This window comes from Corella eumyota, chromosome 6 (assembly GCF_963082875.1).
Source record: "Corella eumyota chromosome 6, kaCorEumy4.1, whole genome shotgun sequence".
Taxonomy (NCBI): domain Eukaryota; kingdom Metazoa; phylum Chordata; class Ascidiacea; order Phlebobranchia; family Corellidae; genus Corella; species Corella eumyota.
Genome location: NC_137495.1, coordinates 5,606,037 through 5,619,371, shown reverse-complemented (window position 1 = coordinate 5,619,371; position 13,335 = coordinate 5,606,037). Strand labels below are relative to the sequence as shown.

The 13,335-nt window shown below is 30.2% G+C and overlaps 3 protein-coding genes across 3 annotated transcripts; 2 read left to right on the top strand and 1 right to left on the bottom strand.

Moving 5' to 3' along the window:
• The first annotated feature begins 971 nt into the window (after positions 1-971).
• LOC145754596 (uncharacterized) lies at positions 972-5,425 on the top strand. Its single transcript, XM_082570674.1, has 7 exons — positions 972-1,136; positions 1,425-1,728; positions 2,482-2,622; positions 2,741-3,498; positions 3,709-3,861; positions 4,136-4,237; positions 4,450-5,425. The coding sequence occupies exons 1-7, from the start codon at positions 987-989 to the stop codon at positions 4,579-4,581; spliced, it is 1,740 nt and encodes a 579-aa protein (XP_082426800.1). The 5' UTR covers positions 972-986; the 3' UTR covers positions 4,582-5,425.
• On the bottom strand, positions 5,086-8,568 carry LOC145754598 (sialin-like). The gene is made up of 10 exons (XM_082570675.1): positions 8,374-8,568; positions 7,991-8,194; positions 7,587-7,820; positions 7,342-7,516; positions 7,155-7,279; positions 6,864-7,019; positions 6,457-6,697; positions 6,051-6,184; positions 5,709-5,844; positions 5,086-5,631 (listed from the first exon to the last, which is right to left on the bottom strand). The coding sequence occupies exons 1-10, from the start codon at positions 8,401-8,403 to the stop codon at positions 5,606-5,608; spliced, it is 1,461 nt and encodes a 486-aa protein (XP_082426801.1). The 5' UTR covers positions 8,404-8,568; the 3' UTR covers positions 5,086-5,605.
• Positions 8,569-11,137: 2,569 nt separating this feature from the next.
• On the top strand, positions 11,138-13,003 carry LOC145755078 (uncharacterized). The gene is made up of 4 exons (XM_082571280.1): positions 11,138-11,367; positions 11,441-11,478; positions 11,660-11,953; positions 12,218-13,003. The coding sequence occupies exons 1-4, from the start codon at positions 11,264-11,266 to the stop codon at positions 12,367-12,369; spliced, it is 588 nt and encodes a 195-aa protein (XP_082427406.1). The 5' UTR covers positions 11,138-11,263; the 3' UTR covers positions 12,370-13,003.
• The last annotated feature ends 332 nt before the right edge of the window (positions 13,004-13,335 follow it).

The window sequence follows — 13,335 nt, the reverse complement described above, 5'->3', positions numbered from 1 at the left end:
ATTTTTTTTATATGGATTCGTTGAATTTTCATCGTTTAAATGAACTGGCCCTGGACCATATGCCATTATGTGTGGTTGAAATACGGAACCGGACATTCCTCGTGGATATAAAGATGTACTAGGGTTGCAATTTTGCTGGGATGGTGTAAATTTATACTTAGTAGGCCGTCGTGGGTTTTTATTTTGCTGAACTTCTAACGATTCTAGGCTAAGTAAAGTTTGATCCCTTCTCTGGCTCTGTTGTATTTTTTTGCCTAAAGTGGATTAACAAAAAGTTTAAGTAGTAAATTATAGTGCTATTAATTATGTATTAGCGCGACTTGCCACAATTTAGGTAAAAAATATTTTTTCAATTCAGCCTACATACCCTCAGTAGACGTAGGCCGAAACGGTGTTCCCTTATAAGTACGCTGAGGTCCTCTTGGTCGGTACATCTTTAGTTATACCAGTACGTAACTATAAAAAAATACAATTACAAATGGAATGGGATAATTGCAAAACTAAGCCCAAAAAAGCAAAAATCTGAAAACCTGAAGCTCGGCGCCAAAATGTCGAAGTGATAATAAACACAAGTTGTGACGTAATGTGTCAATACCCGAAAATTATAGACATATATGATATCTATGGCAACAAATATTTTTAGTTTCTTTGGATATTGTCAGGTGATTTTGTGGGGGTTTTTTGTTCTTATCTAGCTGATTGTTGCTCACCACTTTTGTTTGCTTAGGTTGCAATATCAAATAATAACCCAAGAAGATTATAGTTATTGATATATAGACAGGTAACAAGTCGTATTGGGCTTTGGCCATACCTGGACACTGGACTGTAAATGCAAAAAAAAGAAATAAAAAGAAAATGTTATGTTTTAGATACTTTAGTTTACTGAATCTAGTTAATCTTAGGTTCTCCATAAAGGTTAAATTTGATATCTGATACACATAATAATTTGTCTCATATTTTTAGATATTTTGTATAATAAGAAAATTATGACTTTTGATAGTCATCTTTATTCTAGTAATATTTATTTGGACGGTGTAGATTTTAAATTTTCCGACGTTTTTACTTCTCGCAAAACAGTTCGATTACCTGATGACTTTGACTTAAAAGATCCAGAAGTATTACTGGATGACTTGCAGGTAAGTTGTGTGTTTGTATATATTTACGATGTGGAAAAGATGACTTTATTGACTATTATTTAGAATAAGAATAACAATAGATACCCTTTCTCAGTCTTGAGTTGACTTTGGCAGTGTAAGATAATATAGATTGTTATTGCCGGATAATTAAACTGCCAATTGGAGTTTAACGTTTATATGGCTTTTCTCAAATAACAGAATGTTTTTCTGGTGATTTTGTACTCTCTTTTAAACTCCATAATTTTTATAGATTACTTGTAAAATAATTATATTTTTCCTCATTTTCAGTATGATTTTACACTTGAGCGAAAGTTAGCTGAAGATCTTCGTCGACAGCGACTAAACGAAGAAAAAAGAAACAAACATGACAAACGAGAGCGTGATCGTCAACGACAAGAACTCGCCGAGAAACACAAACAATTTTTGCAAGATCAGGAAGATCAACTAAAAGAAAATCAGGAAGATAATTCAGAGGATAATGAGGAGGAGAAACCAAAACCAGTGAAAATATCCCCGGGAAACCCTTTTTTTAACGATATGATTGGAAACACTATTCTAACTCCGCAGCCAGTAAATCCTACTAAAAAAACAGGTTAGTATTTTTACTTGATTTATTAAAACTTTTTAAATTTAAAAAAATTTTCACTGGGTTTCACAAAAGAAGTATACCGTTTTGATTTGTAGATTGCTGCTTTGTTATTAATGTTTTGTGGTTTTGTAAATTACTATGGTAAAAGTTGTATTACTAAGAGCGGGTAAAGACTGCAATCATACAAATTAAAAATACTTGTTAGGGTGTCTTTAAAAAAATTGTTGATAATTAATATTTAGTAAAGTAAGGTATATTTAAATTTATTTGTAATTTATCTAGAGATTTTTATATTTGTAGTACAAATTTATGCAGTTTAACTTTTTATGTATTTCTTTTCGTAACTTTAAAGTTACAGTTTATTTAATATACATATTTCTTAAGTGTCGACAACATTTTATTCATTTCCTGCCAACCATTAAATCTTATTTCCTTTTTAGTTAATCATAAAAAACATAAATAAATATTAAATTTAATAGATTTAATTACTAGTTTATATGTGATCAAAAAAGCCTGCTTAGAAAAGTTTAATAAACTTGGTAATTATATTGATATTTTTACAACTTAGGCATTATAATTTTATTGAAATCTTTATTACATATTATTTACATATGTTATTTTTATTACATATGGCATTGCACTTAACTATTTTTTAAGTAAATAAATGTAGGTTAATCTAAGCTTAGACTTTAAACCGTAATTTCTATATCCGAAACAATATGTCTTTTTAAAAATTAGATTTTTTATTTTTTACAGACACTGCAAGTCCCAAAACGTACAACAATTTAGACATTAACGATTTTGAAAATGATGGACTCGATCCTTTCTCAAACATGGAGTTACGAACACTAGATGACATGAAAGAGCTGAAAGATGTTCTGCAATATGTTACACTAGGTAAAATAATATATTATGTTAGAAATGAAAAAATGCTGTCATAAGATTTTATTATTATTGTTCTTTTGTTCTAATGATCCGGCTATAAAATTTAATAAAAATGTTTATTTTATTTTAGATATCAACACTAATCACACAAATACCAAACCCAGCATATCACCCAATCAAATACGGCATAGCCCATCTTTTCCGAATAACAACAACAATCACATTGTCACTGAAACAGAGGTAAAACCACCACCGCCAGAGAAGCCGGAAACTTCAAATAAAAAACTTTTTCTGCTTGACGAGCTTACCGACATGCTGACAACTGACTGCGAAAATAAATTGTCGACTGACGTTAAGCAGTCAAGTCAAAATCATGTACAACAGGAAACCTTGTCAAATATCCAATTTTCGTCTCCTGAATTTAGCAAAAAAGTTGATCCTCCGGCATCAGAAAGACCTAGATCATCCCCCGTACCTGAAAATAATAATTCTTTAGACACAAACCCACCTGGACCATCAACAATGTCTCAATCACATTCTGTACCCACTTTTAGTACAAAGCAAGCATCCCCTATCACAGTTTTGGACAACAACTCAGTCTCATTTAAAAATAACAGTCACCCTTCACTGCCCGACATTGCATCGGAAACTAATGACACAACAAGCAGAACGCCCAAGAACAAAAGTCCCGAATTCGAATTAAAGTTCAAAAAATCTCCCCCTAAACCCAAACCAAAGCCCAAATCAAAGCCTAAACCTTCCAGTAAAAAAGAAACTGTTCTGGTAAAGAAGTCAGCACATGAAAAAGCAAAATTTGAAGAGACAATTATAAAGGCTTTAACCAGTTTGCCCCAGTTACCCAAACCTCAACCCCCCCAAAAAGCTATGGTATGAAATAACAAATCTTTGTATTGCGCCACTCTTTTTTTGCCACATTACTTTACGTGGTGATTTTATTGTAAGGGCCTTTAAATTGTTATAGTTGACTTACTTAATGCTATAAAAAAAATGAGCTAAGAAGCCTGTTATTCAATTTTGTGATTATTTGTTATTTTATTTATAATAATTAATGTTAACAAGTTCGGTAATATTACTCAGGTGCCGGAACCAATTATCAAACAGCGTTCTTCTTCACTTTTGGAAGGTCTTTCTTCTGATGAAAAAGATTTTGTAAATGGTTTTGTTGCGATGGGATTTAAAGAGACCGACATCATTCGATCTATGCAAAAATATGGGCAAGACCAAAAAGAGGTAAGCCTATTATTTTGTTCAATAAATGTTAACAACAATGGGCCGAATCATTTTTATGCCCAGATAAATCTTTTGTTATTGTTGTTAAGTGTGTGACGTCATAGTCTAAAAAAACTTTTTTCTACCAATTTACTTGTGTTTTGCAATTAAAGGGTTAAAACAACTGTAAATTTATTAGTTTTAATTATTGTCATCTAAATAGTATTACTTTGCTTAAATTTCTCAAATATATTTCAAATTTTTGGTTACTATTTTATTTTTTAAATGAATATAGGTACTAAACCACTTGTGCGCAGTTCAAAAATTATGCGAAGAAGGTTTTGAAACATCAAATGTTGAACATGTTATGGAAATGTTCAGCGGGAATGAAGAGGAGGTATTTTTTTAAATATCAAATTAGTGCACTGACATTATACATCATTATTTATTTATTTATTCTTGAAGTGGAAAAGTCGACTTAACAGCCTAAACATATGTAGTGAATCCAATATGGCCTGGGTTACCCTATGTTTAGGCTGTAATATCAGTAAATAAAATAATATTATTTAGTACTTTATTTATTTAGCTAAGCTTACAACTTTGTCACAGGTTAAAGGGTACCTAACATTGCAGCAACAATTTCTTGACATGGGTTTTTCATGTGAAAAAATTAACCAAGCTCTTTTACTTAACGATAAAGATCAATCCAAAACACTCGATGCTCTAATGGCAGGCACCTAATGGTAATTTGAAAGGTACCAGTTTTTGTTTTGTTTCCTATTTATGCTTTGAACAAAGAGCAATTTCTAATTATTAGAGATTAAAACTTAAAAAACACAGTTTTGCGACTGTTATTAAACAATTAATTGCATGACAAAATTTAACAGTCCAGAATTTAACAAAAAATTTTTGGATACATGTATTGCAATAATTGTAAGAGAAGCCAAAAAAATTTGTTCTATTTAGTTTGCCCTATTGAAATCCATTATAAGTTTTTTTTAAATCGTGCTCAAAAATTTTTTAGTTTTATTTTATTATTTACGATATTTAAAACCTTTTATTTTATCTCTACTCTATTCTTTAAGCGTTCTTTTTTACCAATTATTTTAATTAAGTTTAGTTTGTATTTTTTTCAATTTAATCCAGTTATATTAAAAATAATAAATCGCTATAAATTACAAAAAATAACTTATTTCTTAAAGAAATTAATGGTATGGGGTTTTTATGCAATATTATTATCGCTTATTTATAAATTAATACAGTTACAGTTCCTTATATTTTACATTTAAAATCTGCAATAATAATGCAAAACATTTTTATTAAATTACAACAGATAGTCAATTTTAAATACAACATTGCACAACTAAAAAAAATTAAAGAAAAAGGCTTTTGCATATTGGAACTAATTAATAATCAGCAATATTTACAGTAATTAATGTTATTTTTTATTTTTATTATGTTTTCCTTTATTTTCTGCACACTTGTTTTATTTTATATGTTAATGCCTTTACCTAGGCATGGTGTACAAAAAGCTTTTTGGTATTGCACCATTATAATGCATAAATATAAATGTATATAAATAGTAAAAAAATGTATTTAATTGATTACAAAATAGGCAAAAAATTAAAATTAGAAATTAATGTTGTCAACCAATGTATTATATAGAAATTAACAGTTTATTAATCACAAAATTAAAAAAAAACAACATTTTTTTGCCATAAAACAGAGGTTTCACTATTTTTTTAATTTTTCTGGGAAGTTTTCGTTATAACAGTTGCGTTTCTGTTTCTCCTGTATCAGAATAAAAAAATAGGATTTAAATATGAGGAAATCAGTATAGTTTACAGATATTTTAATATAAAAATTACCTTTTTTAATTGGTTCTTGATTTGTTTTAGCCCATTTTTGTTCTTTAGTTGAACCGAAAATAAGATACACTAATGCCCCGAATATATAAATTCCTGCTGTTATCCAAAACACAGTTTGCCACTGTCCTATGCTATTCTGGAAATAAGTATTATCATTTATGCACATTAAAAAAAATATAAAAACCAGTATTATTTTGAAAATTTAAAATCTTTTAGTTTAAATTCTTTTTTTTTAACTCTTATTGATAAAAAATGTCTTATTGTTAATTAAATATACTTTTTGGGCATATGATAGTAGGCCTCAAATACTTTACAGGACATAAGAAATTAAATCAATCTTACATCATCTAAAAGTAAAAGCCCAGTGACCTGGGGTGCCAGAAATCCAGGCATGCTTGCCACAGTGTTAGATATAGCATAAACAATGCCACCATATTGGGGTGCAATGTCTATGGTGCTTGCCTTGTTCCCAGATACTAAATTAAAATATAAGAGTGTTATTGAATGACCAACATTTTAACCAAAACACAGACAAAAATCTAATAAGCTACATGTAAAAACCTCAAGCCAGTCTTGAGTCTGATAATTTTAGGGTAATAATAATTAATATTACATAATAATTTTTCTGTCGATTGTTTTTTGGGCCTGACTTGTGTTTTAGTGCCTTATTTACGGGTGCAACAGGATGAAGGCAGTAGGAATTAAACTAATGACTTTATATTGAAAAGTTAAGTTTTAACAACTGTACCTGTAAAGGCAAGAAACATTGATGAGAGACAAAAGAAGGCAACCGCAGCTGTTGTATTGCAACCAATATAACCGGCAAGTACCACAAATAAAGCCGGGACAAGCAGTCCGATTAGGGTGTTTAATTTACGAATGGCGGTCAGTGACATAATTTTATTTCGACGAATTGCATCAGTTGCATAGCCAACTAAAATGGTTAAAATCCACTGTAAAGTGTAGGGTAATGCTGACAGGAATCCACTCTAGGAATATAAAAAATTAGGTAAAAAATGAACATCTATGTCATTGAAAATTATAATCACTAACACGGGGGCTAAAACAAGGGGCCCTACCCAATAGTTTCTGGATTCGATTCCACCTGCTTACACGTCAGAGCAATAAATATTTATTTGATACTAACTTTCTTACTGAGGTAATGTTGAACTTTAATATACTTGACAAATAGGTAGGTAAAAGAGACTGAAGTGTGAGGTCACCCCAGTTAGCAGCAAAATGACCGACCGAAATCGCGATTACGGGTACAGATGTCAACATAGAAAACCAAGGCGTTGAACTTTTCTTGTCCTGCAAAAAAACTTATATGATACCCCAACCCAGATTCAATTTGGTGATATTGACTCCTCATTAATTAGAATGTAAAATTTAAAAACCTCTTTACAATATTGACATATTTATTTTAGAAAAGTCTTAAAATCTTACCATTTTGTTATACCCAATACTTTCTATTATGTAATTCTTTTCCTCATCTGAGATTCTGGGGTGTTGGGAGGGTGTGTCATATACCAAAGCAAACCAGGCCAATGTCCAAAGAGTAAATATACCACCTTTAAACAAATAAAAATTAAGATTTTATGTTGTTCCATAGTCGTTCTGGGGACCTATTTACCTGTTACATAAAATACTGCCTGCCAACCCAGTGTATCTGCAATAAGGCCCCCTAGGGGTAATATCACCCAAGTCCCAAAACTGCTTCCCGATTGGGCGAATGAAATAAGTGCGGTTCGTTCGGGAAGGGGTGCCCAGTAGCTCCATATCCCTTGAACAGTGGGGCTTCCAACTCCCTATGTCAAAAAACTTTTAAAGTTTAGTGAGTTGCCTAAATATATCGCCATTACTCTTTGGCTTACTTACTTGAAGAAATCCGACTATTATTCTTAAAGCCACTACAAGTTCAAAGCTAAAACCAGCAGTTACTGGCACCAAAAATGTTAAAATTGCACTAGCAAGCATGGACACTCCAAGCACCAATTTAAACCCCATTTTTGCTGATAGCCAGGCCCCAGGAATGTTGCTACACACATAGCCATAATAATAACAACCTAAAAGAAGGCCTTGTTGAGCTGTGTTCCATTGAAATGCACCATTCTATGATAAACATTTGGGTTAAGATATTCTATATTCCATTTAAAAAAAGTCTGTTAAAAAAGTTATACCATTAGGCTTCACTACATAAGGTTATAGATTCGATACCCACTACAATCTGTCTACGAATAAAAATTCTATTTGTAGTATAAATCTTGTGCACAAATACTCACAGATCGCAACTTCGAACTAGAGACCCCCTGGGAAGGGCAAATACTGGAGTCATTTGTTTCAATTTGATATTTAGATGTCGAGTTTACCATTGCCACAATTGCTATGCTCATACTGTTTCTCGAACATGACACATTAAACAAACAAAAAAAGCTCATGACTGCCACAATGTGTCTAGTTTTAACATAAAAACCGGGGGTGGGTTTCTAGTAAAAAAATAAAATCTTAATAAAGAATGAGCAACCTACAGGCTTAAAACTTTTTGTTATTTCTTAAATAGCTTAAAAACGTTTATACTAAATAAATAATGAAAAAAATTAGCTTTAAATTAAAAATAGATATTAATACCAGTTTAAAAAAAAACATATAGGCAACAAAATATGACCTCAACAACTGTGTTTTCTTTTTCACCCATTTTAATAAGCTTTGGTCACTTTCCAAAATAAAATTGTTGTATCTGGCAAAGGTAAGTTATTGATAATTGCTTATTACCAATTTATTTTTTTAATATATAAATGTATATATTTATTATTGATGTGGAAAGGCTGACTTAAAAACCTTAACAAGTCTATCTTTGTGAACTCAAAATCAAACAAAGTTGTTTGTTTTGTTCCCTGTGCAGCCACCTGTGAAATGTGCGTTGACACAGAACGAAATAACGTTGAATCAGCTGCTTTTATTTAATAATCATTTAGGAAAATAGCTTTAAATTATTTATTAATCAGCTAAAAAGTCGTATACAAATATAAAAACTTGTTTTAACATGTAAATATTGTTTGCAGCTTGCTGGGGTCGGGGTCGTTTAAAACAAAATTAAATACGTTTGTTGCTAACTTTGTATAAACAGTCTGATATAAGTTATTTATACCACTTATATTGCAATTTTTTATTATTTGGGTCTAGCTTGTTTAAAATTTTGGGGATAAAAAAATAGTTGTTTATATTTTACTTAAGATTTCTATGGACATCACGTGTTAAATCAAAACAAACCTATCATCAGACGACCATACAACAGCGTGTTACTTATGTAGACTAAGATATATATATAAGAATTATTCATAAACAACGGTAAAGGGAAAGAAATAAAATAATTAATCAGTTGCAAACAGGCAAATACTTATTAAAATTGAATAAAATTATCCAGATAGCGCAAATTTTCTTAAAAAACTTTATTTAAAAAAATTATTTAAAAAAGGGGCATTTACTTTACTTAATAAAATACCAATTATTAGGCATGAAGCAACTTGCTGTAATATGTGCAAAAGTTGTTGCTCAAAATTGCCAAAAGTTTGATATAGGATGGATAATTCAGTATAATCTGCCAGAAAAAACCTTGAAGGCAATCTTGGACAACCTACCAATAAATTTTGTTTTAAATCTGGAAGAACACACTGAAAAGAAATTTATAGATTATTGGAGAAATTTGATTGATGATTTAAAACTAAAATCTTCGCTTTTACGACTAAAATTGTGCCACAACAACCATGACCCTTTTTCGCCAAGTTCAAACTTACAAATTGAGTTTCACAAAATCGAAGACCAAAAACAAATTTTAATTAACCAATTATTTCTTGAATGTCTGTACAGGTATTTGTGTGTAATCAACAAAACACCTATGTCATTCTGTCAATATTATGACAATCTAAATGGTCGAACTCCTAATATATCAAATGAGCTGTTTCTGAACATTTTAGCTAAAAAAACAATTGTTTTTCATTTTTATTCATGGCTAGCAAAATTGATATTTAAAACCAAAGATCTACTTCCAAACTTGGCAAAATCATGCATTCACATTAATATGATGGACATCGAACGTTTAAGCATAAATACTGAAATATTTGATTTGGCTTACACAGTTTTGTGCTATCTCATTTCTCAGGGCAAAGTTAAATCAATAAAATTCAAGACAGTGAGAGAAACAGATAATTCAGCCTTTTTGTCGCTTCTTGATTTATGTTGTGGCACACCAAGCAAAGAGATTCTTGCAAAGATGCACAGAAAGAGATTCTTGCATAGATTCTACACTGAAACGAAAATTGTTAGTAGCAATGTTAACAATGCAAGTTCTGACCTATGGGATGTTGCCACTGAAGAAATCCCAAATTATTTAGATGAATTTGTGACCACTGACAGTGACACAGACAAATTAAGTACAGACTGTGATATTTATCAAGATTTAGGCACCGAACATATCAAGAACGAAAAAAACAAAATATTTCCAGGCAATCTCACTTTGTGCCAACTAATATATTCGCAACTTGATTCTTTTTCGAGTAATATAACGCAAATTTATATTATTTTTCAAAGTTACGAATCATTTTGTGATGATTCAGCTAAAATGCTATTACGTTGCAAAAACTTACAGAAACTAGGTTTATCATTTAAAAATGTCGGTTTCAATTTTGATGAACCCTCGATTTCATCTAAAATATTTGCAATTTTCCATGACAAAAATTGTAAAATAAATAGCCTAGTCTTGCAAAATTATTTTTTGGATTTAAAAGCAGTAAACAGTCTGTTTCAAGCTTTGTATTTTTTATCATTATCTAGAGGTTGGCCATTGGATATATTACATTTTAAAGAATGCGTGTTTAAAATAACAACTTCTGAGGAACTCGGCTCGATTTCAGAATCAGTATGTTGTGTTGTGCGCCAACTTTGTTTAACTTCAATGTCATTTAAACCAACTCCGCTCTCGTTATTTCCTTTTTTGAAGTCCTTGTCAACCCTTAATTTAGAAACAGTTTCGGTTTTTGGTAACAATTCAAAAGAAGGCATTTTTCTTGAATCTCAATATCCAAACAACATCTGTCCAAATGTCGGCTTTTTGTCTGAGATGATGATGCATATGCATGAAAAACATAGTTTTAAATTTTTAAAGAAAATTTTTTTTCAATTGAGTGCTCCATATGCAAAAAATGAAAATTACAAACAATTTCTAGCAAGACTCACGCAATGTGCTTTGTTCAATATCACCATTTATTGTTATTCTAGCATGATCAAAGCTTTCTATAATGACTTATTTTTTAAGGAAATTCGTGATAGGTCGCAAAAGCTGAAAATTATTCCCCTGTATGAACATCGCTTTGTAGAATATTTTTCAAAAGAAGAATATTTAGCACAAGTTTAAACATTTTTTGTGACAATTTAAGTAACATTTTGTTACTGTTTTTTAAGTAGCAGTACATATAGTTTTATAATTAAAAATTGACACTTCCTATTTTTATTCCATATACTTTCAAAATAATTTATTTTTCCTTTAAGTTTTATTGATAATGTGTGCTTTAGTGACCAACGATAAAGTAGAAGAAAACATTATTCACCAATTCAAATTGGCAAACCGCTTGACCACTATACAGCAGCAACCTAATAAGCATTTGTAAGTAACTCTATGGTAAAATTAGTTAGTTAAAATAACTGATGTTTTATTTAAATTATATATTTCTTTTTAGATCTACCCTTTTTACTATTCTTAAACATGAACAAATAGGTAATTGATGGTTTAGTATAACTTAATTAAATTTTGTTATAATCTGATTCTAAATTATTTTTTTAATTAAGTAGTTTTTTTGTAAAAAAAGGCAGAAAAAACTTTTTAGTATTAACATAATTATTTAAAACTAGTACATTTTTAATATCAACACAAAAATTTTTAAAAAAAATTTTTTTAGACCCCGCAATAGTTGAATCGCAAGTTTGTCATAACTGTTACTCAACGTTTCAACCTAGCACCACTCGCGTACGACTGCAACCGAAAAAAAAATTTAGTGAAAAAAACTTGAAGCTGATAAGGAAACAAAGAAATTCGTCACAGAAGTTAAAAATTAAAAAGAAAATCAAAAAATATGAAAATGCATCCTCGGTGCTAAATGTTACTTGTAGTTGTGGTTTTGTGAATAAATTTGGTGGCACAAAACGAACACAAGTAGAAAACAATTCCGGAAATAACAATCAGAATTTAAAAGGTGGGTATATACAAAGTTGAAAAATTATATTTTAAGTTGCACAGCTTTGCTCTTAACTACATGAGGTTATTAGTTTAATTCCCTCTGCAAGTTTTATTGCCAAAATATATTGATACTAACTCCTGCCAAGCTAAAAAACAATTGGCAAGTAAATTAATCAACAATATAGTTAATAAGCTTTGAAACTACCGTAGCATAGATAATTTAAGATCGGGTTAACTTATAAATGTAAAAAAGTTTTAAATAATAATTTTTTTTTTCAAGTAACAAATTCACTTCAGTCACCTTACAACAAAACTACAAATTCTACCAAAAAAAGACCAATGAAGAAAAAAAGATCTGCCTCGAAATTAAATGTTCTTTTTAATGAAAACAAAACTTGCAGCACCTTAGATTCGTTTCTTTCATCCATTTAAGATATACCTACCTGAAATTGCTTATCATCTTCTGAACTTATTTGTAGTGGATTAAAAAGGGTCAACTTTTTGGCCTAATCAAAGAATAAACATTAGTTACCAGACTCTGTTTTAAATTCACTTTAGCAGTTTTGGACAATATAGAATGTTATTGTCAAAAGTTAAACTCCTAATAGGTTTTTAGCTTTGCAGGAGTTTATTCTATAGAGTTACATGAATATTGTTATATTTATTTTAGTACTTTATTTGTTTAATTTGCTTAGCCTCTGTTTACCAACTCTATTTGTTATTATTATCAGGTTTAACATTTTGTTTAAGTTTTATTTATAAACGACAAGATGGTAACAGTAATACTTTTCTTGTAATACGCCAGACTGCAACAGTATTCCGTCGGTTGTAATCTTATTCCGTCGATTGCGATCTTATTCTATCGGTTGTGATCTTATTCCGTCGGTTGTGATTCTATTCTGTCAATTAAGAACTTAATCTTTTAAAATTAATACTGAAAATCAGATTTTATTCCGATATAGTATTTGTTTTTCATACATCTATTTGTCAAACCATCAAATTCGGTATATTATATTATTATCTAGTAGGTTGTGTTAAGTAAAAGTTCACTTTACGTCATGAAATTCCTAAAAAACCCTAATCTGGTAATTTGAGCTGGTCCTTTTGTGGTCATATAACTTGCATGAGATTCCTACGTATCCCCGAATAAACCAATTTCACAGTAGTATAAGCTGAAAAACGAAATTGATTGGGTAAAATAACCTGTTACTTTCTGATTGACCTTGACAAGGTGCAATGGCTCATTACGAACAAGTACATGATCAAAAATCCTATAACCGTATTTTTTATAAGAATCATTAAAAGAACTTTCTTTTTTTATTTTAAATTAGTTACATTTTACTTTTTTTGCTAGGCAATTAGAAACAATTTTAAAAACTTAGCATAATTTTTCAATAA